Below are 22,609 nucleotides of genomic sequence, written 5' to 3'. Positions count from 1 at the left end.
TGCTAGAAAAATTCCTATATATCATCGACAATACACCATGAGCTACTCTTGCAGCCCATCTGCACTGCTCAGAAAACTTCATATCTGCCTGCACAACCACCCCCAGGTCCCTTTCATTCTCTACCACTGTCAGTGTAGTACCACAGAGTTGATACGTTGCTCTGGGGTTGCTGTTTCCCATATGTAGTACTTTGCATTTGTCAATGTTAAACTTCATTTGCCACCTCTCAGCCCATCTGCTCAATCTTTCCAGATCCTGTTGCAGTAGCATAGTGTCAGTAGTGTCCTTGACAACCCTGCCAACCTTCGTATCGTCTGCAAACTTGGACATTAAGCTTGATATACCATCATCAATATCATTTATAAATACAGAAAACAATAATGGACCCAATACTGAACCCTGAGGGACTCCACTAATAACATTAGTCCAAGATGAGCTGTGTCCATTGATTACCACTCTCTCTGTCTTCTCCCCCTCAACCACCCCTTTATCCATAGCAGCAATTTGTCTCCAATGCCACACTGCTCCAATTTGTGCAGCAGTCTTCCATGTGCAACAGTATCAAAAGCCTTTCTAAGATCCAAGTATATAATATCAAAGTTATTCCCTGCATCCAGTTTTTTTATGACTGCATCATAGTATCCAATCAAATTGGTCAGGCAAGACTTCCCCTTAACAAAACCATTCTGTGTCTGAGCTTTAACTGAAGTCTTGTCTAGATGATCCTGCAGTGCTTCTTTAACCAGTGCCTCCATTAATTTTCCGGGAACAGAAGTTAAACTAACAGCTCTATAATTACTTGTGTCACCTTTTGATCCTCCTTTGTGAATTGGGGTCACATTTGCACATCTCCAGTCCATGGGTATTTCCCTTAAGTCCAAGGAAGCTCTCATAATTATGGCTAAGGGTTTGCTTACTTCCTTTGCTGCCTCCTTTAATATAACTGGATAGATCCAATCCATCCCAGGTGCCTTTCTTGTATTTATCTTCAACAATTTCTCCTCCACTTTACTCTCAGTTATTACAAGATTCTCTAGCTTACTGCCAGAGTTGAATACACCTCTGGCATTCCCCTCGCTGAATAACTCCTCATGTGTGAATGTCGATGCAAAATATTCATTTAGTTTGTTAGCTACCTGAGCAGGATCATCAACAGTTGACCCATAGATATCAAGTGGACCAATCTGATTCATCACCTTCCTTCTAGAGTTTACATAAGTAAAGAACTCTTTACTGTTTTTCTTTGCATCCCTTGCCAAAGATTTCTCGTAATCTGCCTTCGCCTGCCTAACCTCCTTTGTAACTTGGTTACAGATCAACTTGTATCTATCATAGGCTTCTGTGTCACGTGTTAATTTGTATGTATCCCATGCATTTTTCTTCTCTGCCATATGTCTCATTAATTCATCTGACATCCACTTAGGCCTAAACCTTGAACAATATTTCTTAGTTGGTATGTAAAGCCTAGTAGCTTCCAAGATAAGTTCTTTGAATGCTTCCCATTTTGAATTTGCTGTTGGTATCATCATCAGTTGGTCCCACTGTATAGAATTTAAATACTGTCTCAGTCCGTCGTAGTCGCTTTTACGAAAGCAATAACCCTTCCCTTTACCCCTAATGGTAGTTACCTCTTTGAGTAAATCCCACTCCAGCCCACTGTGATCACTGCCACCTAGTGGTTCATTTACCTGCAGATTCTTAATGCATGAAGAATCACTACTGATAATCAAATCAAGAATATTACTCACTCTAGTTGCCTCCCAAACATGCTGATGTAGAAAACAATCATCCAATAAACCTTGCTAATGTGTGAGTGACCAGCCCCCAAATTCCAGTCAATATCTGGGAAATTAAAATCTCCCATTATAAGACTCTCTGATTTACTGGCCCACTCTATTTCCCTATACAATTTCTTATTATACTCATCAGAGTCATTAGGCCTATAGCACACTCCTACTCTCAATTTTGATCTCCCAATGCTTATGTCACACCAAACTGACTCGACACTGCGCTGTCCAGCAATGTCGACTGGCTTCACTTCCTTGGATTTTATGTATTTCTTAACTAATAGCATAACCCCTCCTCCTTTCCTATCCTGTCTATCCCTTCTGTAGACATTGTACTCCCCAAATTCCAGTTCTGCATTCCTTATATCTATGTGACACCACGTCTCTGAAATCCCCACAATATCTGCCTTTGATGTTTTGAGCAATACCTCAAATTCATCAAATTTATTTACTAAACTCCTAGCATTGGTGTACACGCAAGTATACATGCACCTGTTCTTTTTCTTAGCTACCCTAACAGAACCCATGTGTTTACTTGTACCCCAATGATTCCCAGCAGTCTCTGAAATATCCTGCATCTTATTTTCCAGGCTGCGGCTCATTCCAATAGAAGCAGTGCAAGAATCACTTTCACCTCTGACAGTGGCTACTGTTAATCTATTATTCCTTGTATCTCCCCAATCTAGCAGTTTTCCGACCCACCTAACACTGCCTCGATAGCATCAGCAAACATTCTTGCACCCTTTCTATTTAAGTGTATCCCATCCCTGTAGAAGCAGTGTCTCCTGTTAACAAGTACAGACCAGGCTGAAAAAAATTCTACCCCTTGAGCCTTGCACAATCTTTCCAGGGCTGTTCATATTGCTGATAAACTGAAGAAATAGTCTGCATATACACTGAATGAGCAGAAATCATGGGATACATACCTAGTAACAGGTTGGCCCACCTTTTGCCCAGGTAAGAGCAGTCACATAGCAAGACATTGAGTCCACTAATTCATGAAAGCATTCCAAGGGGGCTATTTCCATCCATGCTTGCTGCTCTGCTGTCCATAATTCCATCACATTCCTGGGTGGAGGATCCAAAGCTTGAATGAACCTTTCCACAGCATCACAAAGATGCTCCACATGGTTCATGTTCTTGAACAGGGAGGCCATTCCATGGAGGTAAAATCTATGGAATACTCAAACTATGTTCTAGTCACCACAGCTCTGCAGAGAGATTCACCGTCTTGCTGGAAGTGTCCATTGCCCCGTTGGTGCACGATGACCATGAAGAGATGCAGATAGTCTGCAAGGATGGACACGTAACAGGGATTGCTCAGAGATGCATCTAGAGGTACCAGATGGCCCAATGTTGGTTGAACAAGTCCCAACCCAGACAATTAGCAACAGTACACTTGTCTGAACAGTTCCTTGTCGACATGACAGGTGCATAGATTTGTGTGGTTTCCGCCAGATACGCACCCTACCGTCTGCTCGAAATAACTGGAAAAAGGACTCATTGGAACAGGATACCAGTCTCCAATTATCCAAGATCCAGTGGTGATGTTCTTTCACCCAGTTGAGGTGTAGAGTGCTATGTCGTGGTGTTATCAATGGGACTCTGGTGGGTAGGCAACTCTGATAACCTATTGCAGCTTAAATGATTGCCTGATGGGCTTGGTGGAGACATTTCTGGCACCTCCCTCGTTGAAGTCGGTGGGGATTTGTGCCACTGTCACTCTCCGGTTGGCTGAAATAATGCGAGACAGATGTTGACAGCCATGTTCATCACCACCTTTCTCCGCCCACAGCACTGTTCATGATGAGATGTTATTCTGGAAAAGGCACATTCCTGATAAACTCTTGATACTGTCGAACTGGGATAGTGCACTATCTGTACCTCTATTGTGGAAGTGGTACAGATAGTGAAATTTCTGTACCACTTGCACAATAGAGTGACCCATCTGTTGGGCACCCCCTATCATCCCTCTTTCAAAGTCGGTTAACTCATGACATTTATCCATACTGACATCGAATGACCGTTCTACATAAATGCAGTGTACCTATATACCTGCCAAGCAGTGGGTTCGTCCACTAGCAAGAGGGGTGACATCGTCGCGTTTCCCAAGAACCAGGTATCCAATGAATTCTGTCCTTTCAGGTATATTCATGTGTTAAGATCTTTTTTGGGGTAGGAATACCAGAATTACAGAAACTAGAAGCTAAATGATTTTGTTATAATGTAGGAAAAAATAGAGGAGAAATTGTTGAAGCTAAAAGTACTGCACTTGTGGCTGATGGAATCTATCCAGTTATTTTAAGGGAGGTAAGCAAATATTTGGCCATCATTATGAGAACATCCTTTGATTCGAGGGAAGCACTTATAGATTGGAGATGTGCAAATGTCTCTTCTTTCATCGGGGAGGAGGGGAGATCATAGGGCAAAGTGAGTAATCACAGATCTGTAAGTTTAAATCTGTTCTAGGGGAAAATAATGGAGTCATTAGTTAAAGAAGTCCTGCAGCATCGTCTTGACAAGGATGCAGTTATATGGAAATTATAGTGTGGATTGAATTTTTAAGGGAAGGTCTTATCTTTTTATATGTTTTGATTTGAGTAAAACTTTGGACACACTCCCATGTGAAAGCCTGCTGTAAAATTGGGGCATTGTGGTATTAAGGTCAAATGCTATGGATAAAGAGTTTGTTGAATATCAGAAGACAGAGGGTATTTATAAATGGGCACTGATCTGGTTGGACTAATGTTATTAGTGAGGTCCGTCCGGGTTTAGTGCTGGGCCTCTTACTGTTTATTTTTAATAATACCAAGGTATATCAAGCTTATTAGCATTAGTAGAGGCATATGATGCAAGAAAGCAAGCTTATACAGCATCAGCCAAAAAAAAAAAAAAAAAAAAACTTCCCATTTCACCCATCCGTTTGCTCCAAAAGTTTGTCCAGCTCTTCCTTGAATTTATTTAAGCTATCATCTTCCACAACAGATGGGAGTTTGTTCTAGCAATCAACTACGCACTAGATAATGACAAATTTCTGCACATCTATTCTGCAACTGTCTTTCCTCAATTTGAATTTATGCCCTCTCAGGTGTGTAATCCGAGCAAGAGGAAGAATCCCATCAGCACTGAGCTTGCTCAAACCATTCAAGGCCTTATACACATCAATCAGATCACCTTGCAGGTGTCGTCTCCAGATGCGGCAATTTGTAGAACTTAAGCCTTTCCCGGTAAGAGCAACCCTTTGATTCCCTCACCAATCTTGTTGCCCTAAAATAACAAAGCTTAGCAGGATTGTTAATGACAGAATAAAGCAATACCACTGCAACAAGATCTAAGGAAATTAGACATATGGGCTGAGAAGGGAAGTGGAAATTGGGCTTTAACTTTGATAAATGCAAGGTACAGAATTTGGAAAGCAGTAATCCCACAAATAACATGCCAAATGGGTGGCACCATGCTCAAGTTAGAGCAAAAAAAAAAAAAAAGGCATAGTCTGACATGAAGTTCTCTGAGCAGTTCAGAGAGGCTGCTAGGCTGCTCATAGGTTCTGGCAATAATATACAGGAATATTGCCAGCAGAGTCAAGGAAGTGATTATTCCACTCTATAAGGCAATGGTATGGGCACATTTGGAGCCTCATTTTAAGAAGGATGTGGATCTGTTGGAATGGGTGCAGAGAAGAGCAATGAGATTAGTGGGAGGAAAAAAAGGTTTTATTTGGTTCTTTCTTGGTAAAAGTATCTGTTGACCTTTCTGTATACATTTTACTCACTATATTCAAATTCCATATCCCCTGTATCCTAATGTCCCCATATCCCTAATGTAAACCCACATATAGGTGATGCATAATTTCCTATGTCCCAATAGAAGCAACACAAACATTTCTTTCACTTCTGCTTGCAGCTGCTGTTACTCTATTAGTCAGTGTATCCCCTCCCCAAATCTAGCAGTTTTCCTATCCACCTAATACTTCATCAACTGCATCAGCAAAATATTCTTGTATCCCTTCTATATACACCAAGTTTTGCATTACCAACACCCTGTTGTGTAGGAATGGACTGGTTTCTGATGTTGATGAAGGCACAACATTCTGTAACAGCTGATATAAAATTGTAGTTCACAAATGTGGCAATAAGTTTTTACATCACTATGAGGAAGAATGGGTCTGTGTCAACTTCTTTCCCACTTTGAATGTGGAAAGATTTTGGAGACAATACATACAGGTGCCAGTATCTTGATAATAGCCCAACAAGGTTACGATCTCCAGTTCTGTGGTGTAATGAGTCTACCATTACTGGCTCGACAGTGATCAAACAACCAGCCAAAGGTCACATGTGGGACAGCCACATGTAGCTGACACCCGTGATTAGTGTTGTGTGTCTCATCTGATAACACTTGGTTTTGGTTTGGTTTTTTTTTTAGGAGCATTAGCAACTAAGGCCATATTGTTCCGGGATATGCGGTGGTCATTCCCTGACCTTCCCGCATCCCCCGTATTTGGTGGTGACGGGCTCGAACCCCGGTCTAATCAAGAAGCGTGTGCTGCGTACTGTTGCTCCTTCCCACCTGGCTACGGAGGCGCCTCTCTGATAACACAGTAGTGACACAGCACAGTGACCCAGCTAACCACTAAGTACAACACAGGAACAGCAAGACCAATATCCACATGGACTATGCAGCAGACATTAACTTGTATAGGCTATGGCAGTTGATAGCCATTACAGGTATCCATGCTCACTGTGAGACACAAGAAATTGCACCTGGCATGGGTGCATCAGCACCAATTCTCCTGGTTTGATGAATTCTATTTCTAACTTTATCATGCTGATGGGTGTATCTGCATCTGTAGAAAGTAACATGAGGCCATGGCACCTAGATGTACTGTAAGGTGTTTGGCAGGCTGGAAATGTTGGTGTTATCGTTTCAAACTGTTTTTTGTGGCAAGCCCTGGATCCTCTAATCATCGTTAACAGATGGATGGGGATGCCTATCTTTCTATCATCACCAACCAAGTACATCCTTCATGATGACTGTATCCAGACAACTCTGGTGTCTATCACAAGAAAACACACCAGGCCACAAGGTCCAGCAGGTTGCTAACTGATTTCAGGAACATGGCAATGAATTCTCTGTCTGCCCATGGCCACCCAACTCACCCGACCTCAACTCATTTGGGAATGTTTGGAACTACTGGAAAAGGATGTTTGATGCTACAACCAACCACCTGACAATATTATTGTTGCTGTAGGGTTTTTAGCAACTTAGCAACTTAGACCATATTGCATTGTATACAATATGTCTATAAATTGAAGACCCTGCAGAAAGAAGGGTACAGCTCCAAAATTGCTAACTTCTGGGTATTACAAAAAAGCTGTTTAAGAAATGTTATACTCCCTGGAGGTTGAAAAAAAAAAAAAAAAAAAAAAATTGTCCGATATTTGCTAGGTAGTGGAACATAATTTTCAGTTATTAACATATCAGACTATTCATAACCTTATGTCTGGGGGAAGGCTTCAAAATTTGGAGCTGCACCCTTTTTCGCACCAAAAATAAAATTTTTAAAAATATAATTTTTTAAAAGAAAACACATCTTTTTTGTAATTTTTTTATTTACGTGTCAGAACTGTTAATAATAAGCAATAGAACACTAACAAACTCATAGACATGGAAAACAAAAACTTAAAGGAAAGAATTAATGTTAATTTTTCTGTTTGAACCAAGTTTGTTTGAATCACCATATCATTTATCTTCATTCATTCACCAAATTCACCATCTTGGTCATCATCATCTGTTACAAACACATTACCTTCTTCGATTTCATCGCTGTTGAGGGCTCTGTAATATTCAAATTCATTTGGAGGTACATATCGTTCAGCTAAGAACATCAAATCCTGGTATTTGGCCTTCTTGACTGGAAGTGGAGAGCTGTAGGTTGTGAAAGGAGGCTGAACTGGAATGCTTTCCTCAACGTCCCTCTGAACTGGAAGAGAAACAAATATACTTGCCAACACTAAGCGTTCATGGTCCTTGCTGTATACAAATTGTCTATACTTTGAAATCTTGAATTGTTTCTTTGAGTGATTAACAATCACTTTTTTTTTTTGAAGTGCTCCTCATAATGTTCAGTAAAGTTAAAAATAAGATTTTGGGTACTCCTTGTTACCTAGGTACAAAACATTTTGATGAAAACCGTACGTTCTGCACACACTGTTCAGGAGAGAAAAAAACAATCCTTTTTCCTCATGTACTTCTCAATGATTCCAAAACATCTATTGCAAGGCAGAAAGCTATGGCCTGGTTCAAAGAAATCAAATCAATCAAAGAAATTTTCACCACAAGATAAAGAAACTGCACCTGTGTGTGGTTTTTATTTAGGGCTGCTGCAGTGTCAGAAAACAGATAGAACACCTTTACAATTTTTGGAAGAATATCTTGTATATAGAGGTACAAAAAAGATATAAATTCATTTGGTGATTTTCTGGCAGTTGTTTCATATGTATGAAAATGTGCATGGTTGGCTTTTTTCAGAATGTATGCAAAAGTTACAGGTCCATAACTGGCACTTATAGAATGCAACTCCTGCTGGAACTTTAGGTAGAGGAAGATTTTTCTGGTAATCAAATGTCTGGACCTTCACATTTTCATTCTCTCTTTTGCTAACAGTGAGTTTGCCTTTAGCTCTTTGAAAAAGATTCTGCTTTTAAATTATAAAGTTTTTCTTTAGTTTGTTGTTCTTTTTCTTGTTGATCAATGTTAGAATCTCATTTTATTATGAAGTACATCACACTGTTTGCACATACCAGAACAAGGAGAACCAAAACAGTAGTTAAAATTCTTCTTAAAGTACCTGTAGCAAAAGTCGTACGTAACTTTAGGTTTAAAGCTAGGAGGATGCTTCTTACTAGCACTTTCTACTACTATTTTATACATTTCCTGGTCATACTTTTCCAAATACTGTTCATATATTCTTTTTTACATTAAGATCAGGTGATAAATAAAACTTACTGCTTTTATTTCTATTGTAGTGTGATTCACAGCGTGGAAAACGTCTTATGTGATTGTCTATAGTCTCAATCATGGCAGCTGGCATACTTGTTGTGCTTTCCGTACATGTCTTATCAGGTTATATTAAAAGCTGAGTTGTTAAACGCTTTGGAAATGTTGTTTACTCTTTTCCTTGATATACTGTGAATAGAACCAAAACCTGCTCTACATACCTTCACTCCTTCTATACCAAGCCGAATAAAATAAGTGTGAGAAACATTGAACTTATTTCTCTCACCAGTTGTAGCCCAAACTCTTTTAATAATATCACTTTTAATCAGGCTGCTTAAATAACCATCTTGAAGATGTTTGTTACCTATCTCATTAAACTCTGATAAGATGATGTTCCTTTTTTCTTCAGAAACGTTTTGAAAGCATTGGTACTTACATGCACAATTAGGTCCAGTAGTTCTCGGTCCAACTTCTTTATTCTTCCAATTTAAATAGCTTTTTCCTTCTGCAATCACTTGCTTTTTAATATTCCTTTTCTATTTATTAGGATTTCAAGCCTTCCTGTTTTTCTGTTTTTCTTGTCTTTCTCTAATTCTCTGCATTTTCTGTCCTCCATCAACATTATTTTCTACTTCTAAGCTTCAGCACAAGATGGCCCGGCATGAGAACTATCAGCACTGTCTGAACTAGTTTCACTATTTAAAGGAAGGAAATTGTCGCATGAACCAATACTAAAAGGTCCCGAAATACTGCTGTCATTAAAGTCACTCATATTTATAATAAACATACCATTAATTTGAGGGTTTAGTGTCAAACAACATTAACTACAAAATTGCATTTTTGTTTTGAGACAACTTTAGTTTTACTTTATATAAATAATAATGCATATTGTGTCACAAAGCTGTATCTCTCTAGTACTTTACAAGTTAGCTTGGGCTACAAGCACATTTCCAGTAAACCAAGAAAATGTCAAATGACTTTTTCTTGGTTAAGTACAAAAACATTTACTACAAAAAGATTTTGTAGTTAACATTGTTTGACACTAAACCATTGAATTATACAATGCCTCTTACACAAACAAAAAAGCAGAAGGAAGCAAATTATCAAACAAGTATAATAAGTGGATGCATAAGGTTATGGTATTCTGATCCTCTCAATCATGAGGGCATACCAACCTATTTCAAATAAAAATTCTCTTTGATTGGAGCAAGACGGTGTAGCTCAGGAGCTGCCTCTTTCTTCCACCAAACAACTACAGAGGCAGGTACATTTAGAGCTATTACTGATTATCTACACATTGAATCTGCACCCTTCTTGCTGCAGATTCTTCAACTGCATGTGTTTGTGGTCAATTTGCTGTCTGCTGGATGAAAAACCTAAGTTTCCAGGTGAAAAAAACCATGCTACCTTTTCCTGAGATCAACTGACTCGGCCACATTGTGAAAGAGGCCCATAAAAATTCGTCGACAGGCTCTGAACTCAGGTTTTTGTATCCAGTGTGGGAAGTATGGTGATTCTATCAACTGTGCTATCCATGGAGCACCTGACAATGTGTGGGCATTACTGGACATATCGTGGAACACATGTATAGCAGTCGAGATATGGTCTGTGTTTATGAAAAGAGAGTGTTTTTACAGGGACAGAAAAAAATACTTGCCCTGCCTCATGAGTCCTGCACAGTCTCTCCAGGGCTAAATTGATTGAAAAGTCTGTTATCGTGTACTCAAGGCTGCCTTATACATGTTAAGCAAATACTCAAATTTCCTATTCTTATAATTAGTACCAACACATAAGCAATATCACCTTTTGTATCTTTAAAAGATGATAGATATTCTGCGACATCATTAAAGGCAGAAATACCGTAGTCCTGTTCTGCCTTTCCTTTTACTACAATATATATCATCCTTTCCAGACAACAGAGTTACTAACAATAGCTGCCTCCTGTGGGACTAGCACTTTCGGCCTTTGAGGATGCCACTGTATTGTCTGATGTATTGGGCTCTAGAATTCAGCTGGGCAGCTGAGTGCTTGATGAATCTTTTGTTTTAATTTCTTCGAGGGTATCAACCACGTTCCTGAAGCTCTCATATATACATTTTTTGATCAGAATGCTGAATTTGCACTTAACCCTCTTGTACTCTTTGCAACAAAAACACACAAGGGTACACATGCTTTGGCTGTATCATGTTCTGCTACAGATAAGTATAATATTTTGCTTAACAATACTCCTCAACAATGACCTTAACATCTGGTTGTCCATGTTTAAAAACATCATCCTATCCCAAAGCCAAAGAGAAAGATATCAACCAGTGATGTCACTTTTACATAAGTGATGGATTTATGATAAAATTAGTGGGAAAAAAAAAGAGTAATATTTATTCTGATAGTAATTGCATAACAATGAGGTGCTCTTACCTAGAAAGGCATAAGTTCTGCAAATTGCAGTGTCTGGAGACTAGGCACCTGTGAGGTGATCTGATTGAAGCCTTCATTGAGGCTCAAACCAGTCAAGATATATAAAGCAGGCTCAATGTGGATGAGATTTTCCCTCTTGCTCACATTACCAAACTGAGGAGACAAATTCAAATTGAAGAAAGACAGTTGTAGAAAAGATGTGCAGAAATTTGCCTTTAGCCAGTGGGTAGTTAATAGCTTAAATAAATTCAAGAAAGAACTGGAAAAACTTTTGGAGTGAACAGAAAGCTGAAATGAGTTTTTTTTTTTTTTTTTTTTTGGCTGATGCTGTATAAGCTTGCATTCTTTCATCACATGCCTCTACTAATGCCAATGTATTGATCCAAATATATGTAACATTAAATATATATTAATGTTTAATATAAATATTAATATATCAATTATGTATTAATTAATATATTAATAATCAATAGTATTTAATGCTATTAATACCATTGAACTAATTTTTTATATGTTAGAATATTACATAAAATAGGTGCAAAGTGGTTAAGACAGGCTTCTTCTTTGTATCAACTTAGGCTGAAACAGACTAGTCAGGTAGTCATTGATCAGGTTGATATTCAGGGATGTGGTATCAAGAGCCAACAGCTTTGCCAGGTCTGCATTTCCCCTGCAGATCTGGACTTCATAAACAATATCTGAACCTATGGCAGGTGGCCAAATGCAATTGAGTTTGCACTAGTAAGCAGACTCCACGTGGGAGCAGTGAATAGGGCATGGATTCCGCATGGGGTCTATGCTCTGATGACTTGAAGTTGTTCAGAGGGTTAAAGGTTGTGCTACTTTGCTATTAGGTTGGTGTACCTAATAAACTAACCATTCAGAGACAAGAGAGAGAGAGAGTTTATCTGAGTTCCCTTAAGAACAACAGGTTAAACTTCCTCTCTCTCATGCAGTATAAATAATCTGTTGATCCATAACAAGCAAATTATTTTTATCAACTTGGTTTTATATGTGTGTGTGTGTGTGTGTGTGTGTGTGTGTGTGTGTGAAACAGACATAAAGAAAATAAACATTAATTAAATGGGTAATAAAAAAAATAAAAATAAGTAAACCACATATCAGTGGCTACAAAAAATTACCTGACACATGTTATAAGTATGTTACAGGAAATTCATTCCAAAATTTAGAAAAACTACCAATTAATAAAACATACCAATTAGTATAAATTTATAAAATTGGCAACTGAGTGACTTGAAAATTTTTACTGCTACCAAGTGAACTGGTAGCACTTGAAAATTTCTAAATATTATATATTTGCATTTCACCTCTGCGACCACTGATGAGTCATAACCACGTGCCTATTCAACTTGAATGTTTCCAAATATTATATATACACATTATTTGCATTTCACCTTGGTGACTACTGACCAGTCATAGCCATGTGATTGTTTAATTTTGCATTTGGGTTTCCTTGCAGCAATTTTAACAGAGATTGTTAATTCTAGATGCCAAAGAGTGTACCAGTAACATCGAAATTTGTCAAATGCATCTGTTTCAGTGTTCTTGTATTTTGAAAGAGTTATACTTATGGATACATTTGTGTGTTCTTTATTCTTTATTCATTAATTTACCAATTTCAATGTTATCTATAAATAAATAAAGCAATCTATAAAGTTACAAGAATACTTGTGGTGAATATTTCTCCAAAACTGTTTCAGAGAAGCAAAAATTAATATCAAAGTAATTACAAAAACCTCTCCCTCGGCTCCCTTCACTTCTAGCTAAGGTGTCAGTGGGACGGCTTGGGTAATAAAATGACTAAAAATGCAATTTGATAATTGTTGTCAACTATGGACACTTCTTGTTGCACTGATCTACGATTCACTCTTGCTCGTGCATGGCTTTCAGAATTAGACTGAAGTCTAATTTGATTTTGCTCAGCAGTTTCATTAGCCACTCTATTTGAAAATGTTTCTCTATCAAGCTTACATTGTCTATCTGTTTCTTCCTTTCATGCAATCCTTCACCCATTTGCTTTACGTTAAGCTGTTTTTCTTCTTATTTCAACTGCTTTTTCATCACTCCACTGAGCTCTATATCACTTATTTCATTCTTGAACTTGTCGGTGATGGATAAACTATTTCTCATCTTTGAGAAGCAGTTTCTCCCGGAATTTTCTATTTTCTAAAAATTAAAATAAAAAAAAATAAAAATTTTTAAAAACATAACAGAAAATCAGTCAAAAAAAAACAGTCAAAATTTGAAAATCAGTCAAAAAAAAAAAACCAAAACATGGAGATTTTAAAAATTGGACAAAAAAAAAAGGAGAGGGGGGGAGAGAGCGAGAGAGAGAAATAAAAAAAATTTTAATTTTGAAGATCAGTCAGAAAATTTTTGAAAACTTTTGCCACAAATTCTCAATTTTACTGATAAATTAAAACCTACTGCAAATGGAATCACGTAAAAAGTACCCATGCTAAATATTTTTCCAAAACAGTTTCAGAGAAGTAAAGATTAATATCAAAGTAATTACAAAAACCTTTCCCTTGGTTCCCTTCACTCCTGGCTAAGGTGTCAGTGGGGCAGACTTGGGTAAAATGCAATTTGATAATTTCTTACATGTATGACTTTAAAAAAATTACAATTATTGTATAAAAATTAGATGGACCTGAAAGCTGCTATGTTAAAAAGTTGTTAATCAGCAAAAACACCAACTTTGTTGAAAATCTGACACTGAGATTTGTTTGTGATGACAAATGCTAAAAAAATTGTCTTTCTTCAAAGTAAATGGCAAGTCAGTTTCACTGGGAGCTAAATCAATTTTGGGATTCGAAAATTTGGAAAATTTTTTAGATTTTTTTTTTCTCTCAATTTTACTGCTATATAAAACTATTTCAATGGAATCAGGTCAAAAGATTGTTTAGTCTTTGGGTTATTCATATTCAAAGAGCATTCTGGACTGAGAGACATAAGTAAATTATTATATAGATAAGTAACAGACTTGTTGCTCATAATTTATAGATTGCTGTGTGACACTTTATACAAGAATTTTGTTGGTAGCACCAAAAACATGATTATTCCATTGCATAAAGCAAAAGTTAGGCATATTTTGAGTAATGCATACAAGTTTTTGTCAGAAAGGCTATTGACTGGCAACAGTAACACGAGGCACTGGAGAAACCATCTTAGGTGATTTCTCCAGTGCCTCATGTACCTTTTAAGGAAAGTGCATTTCAATACAAGTTGTAAATTAAAAGGAAAAGAGTTTTCCAATTTACAGTTTATATTTGGTAAAATCACTGCCCCACGTATTTCTGCAGCCCTGGATATGGCCTTGAATACAAAGTAAAGCAACGAAAGGTATAAATTATGGAAACTACACATTTACATGATGAACTAGGTGATTTTTTTTAGCATGCTAAAGCACTGAAAAAGAAAGTATTCTGGGTATAAGGAGGTGAGATAAAAAAAATGAATTGCTGATACACTGATTGCAATTAAAAGAATTTTGCTATGTAAGCTATGCTTCACTGCATCCTTTTTGCAATTACTAACATTAATACTATTAGTTCAATGTTACCTCTATCTGTAGCTAATATTGGTATTTCATAGGAGCTTCTTGTTTCATGATCTAAAGGTCTTGCAATACATATATCTCCACTAACATGCTGTACACTGAAATCCAAAAAAGATGGCGTGCCTTTACCACCACCCATGGTATAGTTTACCATTGCATTAACTCCACAATCAGGATCAGTAGCAGATACCTGCAAAAAAGGAAATATATCAGCATAAATAAATCATTAAAAATGAATACAAAAATCAAGAACTCTGTTTCTCTAATAACACAAACATGCAAATTAAAATTTGCACAGAGGTTTTCTATGGACTATACACTGATATTGTGGCACATTGCTTGCCAGCACTTTTACTCAGTAAGCACCATTAATAACACAATGCAGGCATCACTAACTATGATAAATGGAATTTGAAAATGTTTAATATCATTACACTGCTGAGCAAGCACATTGCCTTCTTTTAACAAAATTAGAAACAAAAATTTTATTAAGTGATCTACATTTTCCTAGACTAACCAGACATAAGTTTTGTTAAAATAAGATAGGCAAGTGAAAGTAAGTAGCGATCGAAAACAGGCAACTCATTGGCAACACCGGTCAATAAGCAGAACATACCACCACCACCACCAGCAAACTCCTTTGGTGAACTCAGACTCCCAAATCCTTACATTGATTCAGAGTTTTGCTTTTGTTGTAGTTATTTTGGTTTGATATTAAAATGTATCAGGAGAAGTATCAATTGTTGGAAAAGTATGTCATATTACATTCCAACCCAATCCTAAAATTTAACTGATATTAAAATGTATCAGCATTCTAACCTGATCCATTTGATCCTCAAATAGATCAGGTTATAATTTCATTGCTTTTACAAAATGCAGATTTATAACAGACTTTCATTTTTATAATTATATAGTTTGGGTTTTTTCATTGTAACTTTATTTAATATTAAAGAGTATCATTTTTTAAAAAGTTCTAAAATTCACTCAGTGAACATTTTTCCCCTTATTCTTAGCATAAGCACTGATTTTCAACAAAGTGTAACAAGTTCTTTTGAACATGCAACTAAAACAGGAAATGCTTAGCTGTTGGTCAACAGTGAAAGTCAATGAAAGCTAATGTAAACTACATCACACAGGCAACTCCGTAAAACTTTTTTAGGCGCCTCTGTAGCCAGGTGGGAAGGAGCAGAATTCATATACGCTTCTTGATTAGACCGGGATTCGAGCCCATCACCACCAAATACGGAGGATGTGGAAAGGTCAGGGAATGACTACCGCATATTCCCAGAGCAATATGGCCTTAGTTGCTAATGCTCCTAAAAACCAAATAACAACAACAGCACCCGTAAAACTTTTGGCAAAAGTGGCAATGCAGCAGTAAACAATGATCACTACTTCACTGTAGTGATCTTGTTTTTACTGAGTACATAATGGCATAGTGTTAGTTGTCTGGTGGCACTGGGGGTCCCCCCCCCCCAACTCTGCTTTGTAAAAATGTATACATTGAAGTATACAGTTCACTGTAAAGGTCAGAATGTGTAAGTGTAGGGTTGTGCTGTATAGTGTTGGGTTGTGTTGTTCTGGCTATTTAGCTGCTGGGCCCCTGGTGGGTTCCCACATCACCCACCACCATCACATGGAGGTAGGTCAGGTAGTAGAGAGGACAAAGTACTCCAGCTGGAAACAACATAGAATCACCTGAGCTTTCTATGTCGGGCCCCAAAAAAATAATATTAGAATTGAGTACAGGGGGGGGTGTAAGAAGGGAGACGTTCGAGTTCAGTAAAGCAAAGCTGCTCCACCAGGCAAAAGAGAGGGAAGGGGAACAAGCCCCCAGGAAAGGGAGGCAAGTCACATGGCAAAAGAGCCAGGTGGTGATCGCCAAAGGTGTGGTAGTCATTGGAGACCACTAGAATCCTCGAGTCCACAAAAAGCTTCCTCACATAATTGCACAAATTTTAAACTTCATATTTTATTTTATTCATAAATGTATGAAAAAAAATGCTGGTTGTCATAGAGAATTTTAAAAGATGTAAATTTATTATGGTTTCTTTGAGGGAGGAGTATTAGCATATGATGCAAGAAAGCAAGCTTATGCAGCATCAGCCAAAAAAATAAAAAATAAAAAATAAACCCACTTCCACTTCACCCCTCCGTTCGTTCGAAATACCTGTCCAGCTGAGCCTTAAATTTATTTAGGCTATCAACTTCCACAACAAGGGATGGAAGTCTGTTCCACCAACCAACTACCCGCTGGCTAAAGGCAAATTTCTGCACATCTATCTCTATCCTACATCTGTCTTTCATCAACTTGAATTTATGCCCTCTCAGGTGATTATTCTGAACAAGAGGTAGAATCCCATCAGCATTGAACATGCTCAAACCATTCAAGGCTTTATACACCTCTATCAGATCACCTCGCTGGTGCCTAGTCTCCAGACACTGTAATTTACAAAACTTAAGCCTTTCTTTATAAGAGTACCCCTTTGTTCCATTCACTAATCTTGTTACCCAGCAGCTCTACATCCTTCTTGAAATGAGGCCTCCAGACCTGTATACAGTACTCAAGGTGTGGCCTGACCATTGCCTTATACAAGGGAATAATCACCTCCTTATCCCTGCTAGAAAAATTCCTGTATGTTTACTGTGCCTTATGAAAGTACAAGTGCATTCACAAGCTGATCTGAATGCAGAGAGAGAGAGAGAGAGAGAGAGAGAGAGAGAGATCTCTAATCTTGCTGATCTCTAATCAATGCAATCGGTGAGGGATACCTGTAGTTAGTTACAAAAAGTTTGAGAGGTCTCTAAATACAATTCCTGGACCTCCCCTTGTAACTACCAATCCATCCCGTACATCACATTCTAGACAGAAAGGGATAAGCTGAAATTATCACTGAATACTACACTGTCCATTATTGAAACTGCCTCATGTAGATGGGGTGCATGCTTTGTGCTCAAAATAAGTGGAATGATAGAAGACAACAATATATATAAGAAATTAAGTCTGTGTATCAGTTCAGCAGCATTCACTTGCAAAAATTCATTTTCAGGAATTCATGTCAATTACTTCAAGGTAGATATTTTCAAAGTTTTAAGCAATGTCAGTTTCAGCTATTAGCGATTACATTTTAAAGTGGACTGGGTAAATTTATGCCACATATCTGGCTTTCCGAGCAGGCATCATCCTTCGGATGTCAACTGTCCAGTTTTCCAAGTTAATATAAAAATAAACAATATAAAGTGAAGTAGTGTTAATGACAATTCGGTCAAAATTCCTCTACATTAGGCTCATGCTGAGTGTGTTTATTCCAACATTTGTCTTCGTCCAATTTATTTTGGAGTACATACCAACTACCAATTGACGCTTGTGTATACACGTGTAGATTTTTTTTTTTTTTTTTTTTTGGAACCACAGCAACTGTATGCACTATGATGTGTTATCAACAGTTAGTAGACTTTTCAGTACTGGTTAGTTAAGGTGTTATGCTTAACTAAAGCATTCTGTCAATTATTCTGTGTCCATATTAAAAATGCTGAACCACCAACATCATACTCTCCTTCTTTTTTTTTTTTTTTTTTTTTACGAAGGTATTCCTTTTCCCATTTCATAGTGGGGAAAAAATACCTTGTGTGAATCCAATATTCTTTTGAGTAGCGAAGGTTAACGTTACATGTATTGTTTATTGTGTAGGTTTGATAGAGCATCAAATAAAGGAAAAGGTGACTTTATCAAACACATTGTAACTAACCAAGAAACATAAACTGGATAAAAGAAAACAGACCTGTTTTTATAAAATATATTTTGTAAATAATTTTTGGTGTCCTCCTTTCTGAATTTTAAAATGTGGCAACTCTAGAACTTGGTTTTTGTTAGGATACCTACCATTGGCAAGCGATAAGTTGCAAATTTGCAGAACCCAAGCTGCATATGTTGAAGTTTGCAGATGATACAAAGGTTGGCAGGGTTGTTAATGACAGTAATGGCAGTGTGCTACTGCAACAGGATCTAGATAATTTGGGCAGATGGGCTAAGAAGTGGCAACTGAAGTTTAACCTTGACAAATGCAAAGTACTGCATATGGGTAGAAGTAACCCCAGAGAAACGTACCAGCTGTGTAGTACTACACTTAAGGTGGTAGAAAATGAAAAAGTCCTGGGAGGGGTATTAGCATATGATGCAAGAAAGCAAGCTTATGCAGCATCAGCAAAAAAAAAAAAAAAAAAAACAGATATGATTTTTTTTTTTTGCACATATCTGCACATATCAGATATGTGCAGTCAGATATGAAGTTTTCTGAGCAATACAGACAGGTTGCCAGGGCAGGTCATGGGGTTTTGTCAATGATATATAGGAATTTTGCTAGCAGGGAAAAGGAGGTGATTATCCCTCTGTATAAGGCAATGGTCAGGCCACGCCTTGAGTACTACGTACAGGTCTGGAGGCCTCATTTTAGGATGTAGATTTACTTGAGCGTGTACAGAGAAGGGCAACAAGATTGATGAGGGGAATGAAGGGATCCTCTTACCAAGAGAGGCTTAAGTTCTGCAAATTGAAGTGGCTGGAGACTAGGCACCTGCGCAGTGATCTGATTGAAGTATATAAGGCCTTGAATGGGTTGAGCACGCTGAATTCTAATGGGATCCTTCCACTTGTTCAGATTACGAACCTAAGGGGGCATAAATTCAAATTAAGAAAAGACAGATGTAGAATAGATGTGCGGAAATTTGCCTTTAGCCAGCGGGTGGTTAATTGCTGGAACAAACTTCCATCTGTCATTGTGGAAGTTGATAGGTTGAATAAATTTAAGGAGGAACTGGACAGGCATTTGGCTGATGCTGCATAAGCTCATACACTTGCTTTCTTGCATCACATGCCACTACTGCTACTACTACTACTACTACTACTATATGAATTCTGAAAAATTTTGGGGATAGAAATTTTAAAAAATAAATCTTATTCCCCTGTATGATTTATAAATGGAAATTCATTATGTATTTATTTTGGTCTCTGCTTTTTGCATGCAACAACCAATTTCTAATTTTATATGTGTCTAAAAAAAAATTGAGCCTATCTAAATTTCATTAAAATTAGAGAAATAGAATATGCAAATTTATTTTAAGAAATAAATTTATGAATCCTGGACTGGCAGAAAAAATATTTAGAGAAAAAGGATCCTAAGCCCATTTGGTGTTCTGTCCACTCTTCATGCTTTCCACCAATCCCTATATATATTAATTCTTGAACATTCTAGAGCAAAAAACAGAAATTCATATTGTATTAATAATTAACATGTAGGTTAGTGCAAAAACATCATTTTAACACAGCCATCTACCAAAGTAGCTAAATTAATTAATTAAACTAGCATTGTTTTGGTTGTATCTCATATTGTGAATGCCTTCATAATGAATTGCCATGGTATTGTACTACCTCGAATAAATAACACTTCACCAGTGAAGAAGCATGAAGCCTTTGCCCTTAAATATTTTATAGTGTATTAATAATAGCAAAATATAAGATATATTTTGCTATTAAATAATACTACTACTATTATAAACAAAAAGTAATAGATAAAAAATAAATACTACTATTATAAATAAAATAATCCTACTAATTATTATTATTATTACTAGGAGTCAAGTTGTTGTATGTGGATGGATGGACATGGAAAAGACATAGGCGCTTTACATAAAAGCAGAAGTGCCTAAAAAGTGTTTTTTGAGTCCATGTCAGCCTACTGCTTTATATTTAGAGCCAGATGTCTTTTCCTGCAATCCCTTTTATGTATATAATAATAAGAATATTGTCATTACATTTGGAATGTATGTTCGCTGATCCTAACCTTAACTATAGATTTACGGTAATTTCTTTAGGAAAAAATATATGATTAGGCCTATACAAAGAAATGCACACATACACATTGTACATATATGTACAATAATGGTGAGGGTACCTACATCTACAAACGAAATAATAAATTCATTTTCCCACTTTCTAGTCTGCAGGCAACTGCCACTTCAGTCCACAACTTGTCATCTGTAACATCTTTTTCTCCAAAAAATAACTTCATCTTCTCTCCAAAGTACAGATCGAGAGTGACCTTGCTTATTAAAATTTCCTTGTTTAATTTTTACATCATCCTCAAGATCAACCTGTTCACAAGCACAACACTTGCACAAGGCAGAGAGGCGAATCCAGCAAGCATGCACAAACGTTTCTCGTTCGGACAGTGTAGGCACCCTCACCATTATTGCTGAAGCAAGTTGCCTTGTCAATGATAAATTTACCAGAGCAGCCCGGGGAAAGGCTAAATCAGAGCTTCTAAAACTATCTGTGGTGAAGGACGTTTCTTTTATTTTCAATCCTTCGCAGACGTTATCGCAGACTGGTAACAAACTGTTCACAGACAGGCACCAGTCTGCAGATCACACTTTGTGTAGAACTGATCTAAATAATATGGATTTTTTTTTTTTCACTGCTATATGATGAATAAAGTTTAATATTCTTCCAGAACACTGCTTTAGCCCTCCCTCCTTTAGAAAATCCTGGGACCGTACCTACATTTTTATATGTTTTGAAAGAATACACTCACAAATAAGTTATTACGGTTTAGCGGAAAATTCTAAAGCACACTTCAATGAGTATTTCTGGTGGTGAAGCCTAATATACACCTAATTCTGTGTTAGTTGTTGTTTTTATTATTAGCCATATGGTGCAAGGAAGCCTGAGGCTTATGCTGCACCAGCCAAAAAAAAAAAATTCCCGAGTTACCCTGAGAGAGAAAGAGATTGACAGAAACAGAAAGGAATCACCAAGAGAAGAATGATGATATCCAGCTCAGGTCCCTGGGTGTGCCAAGCTATACTCACCAGATGTGAGCCCCTGGGGTTTTTTGTTGTTGTTGTTATTATTATTATTAGCTATATGGTGCAAGGAAGCCTGAGGCTTATGCTGCACCAGCCAAAAAAAAAAAAAAAAAAAATTCTGAATTACCCCGAGAGAGAGAGAGATAGCTACTTTCGCCTTAAACTTTTTTTTTTTATTCATTTGATGTTGGTAAAATTTATCAAAGCACTTGTTCACTTGTTAGTTAATTGTTGATCACAACATATCGATTTTTTTTTATGAATAAATACAAAACAGTAACGGATAAAATTGGAACAGATTATGCCAACTATTTGGTTTTATTAAAAAATAAACATATTAATTTTCAACAAAATAAAATATAAATAAAAATTTAACAAAATTTCCCCTCCAAAAAGTTTATAGTTTATGCAATATATTAATGCTGTGAATTATACAATAAATATATAGTTATTTTCAGCACTGAAAAGTACACACACACACACACACGGGGTATATCTAACGGGGTAATTGTTGATCACAACATATCGATTTTTTTTTTATGAATAAATACAAAACAGTAATGGATAAAATTGGAACAGATTATGCCAACTATTTGGTTTTATTAAAAAAATAAACATATTAATTTTCAACAAAATAAAATATAAATAAAAATTTAACAAAATTTCCCCTCCAAAAAGTTTATAGTTTATGCAATATATTAATGCTGTGAATTATACAATAAATATATAGTTATTTTCAGCACTGAAAAGCAAATACACACACACGGGGTATATATAACTTCCCATAGTTATATTTCAATGATTCATCTTGTTCCTACATATCTCAATCTGAATCATACTATTTTTTATCCCACTATGTTTTCAGGTTGTTCTGCTGCAACAGAAAGAAAACAGTTGCATCAAATTAAGAATTTGCTGAAATTGGAGCATCGTTCAGTCATCAAGTTTCTCACCAAAGGAATTGCA

At 36.9% G+C, this 22,609-nt stretch overlaps 1 protein-coding gene across 1 annotated transcript in view; it reads right to left on the bottom strand.

The window, feature by feature from the left end:
• The window catches only part of LOC150088101 (protein dachsous-like), a 287,537-nt gene that overhangs the window by 98,124 nt on the left and 166,804 nt on the right, over nt 1-22,609 (bottom strand). The window contains exon 2 of the mRNA XM_090370019.1: nt 14,783-14,969. Coding sequence (XP_090226145.1) covers nt 14,783-14,969 — 187 coding nt within the window. The remainder of the gene's footprint in view (nt 1-14,782; nt 14,970-22,609) is intronic.

The sequence above is a fragment of the Mastigoproctus giganteus genome, chromosome 3 (genome assembly GCF_048544385.1).
Source record: "Mastigoproctus giganteus isolate SK-2022 chromosome 3, ASM4854438v1, whole genome shotgun sequence".
Lineage (NCBI taxonomy): Eukaryota > Metazoa > Arthropoda > Arachnida > Uropygi > Thelyphonidae > Mastigoproctus > Mastigoproctus giganteus.
The sequence above is the reverse complement of the archived record's forward strand: the minus strand, read 5'-3'. Positions and strand labels throughout refer to the sequence as shown.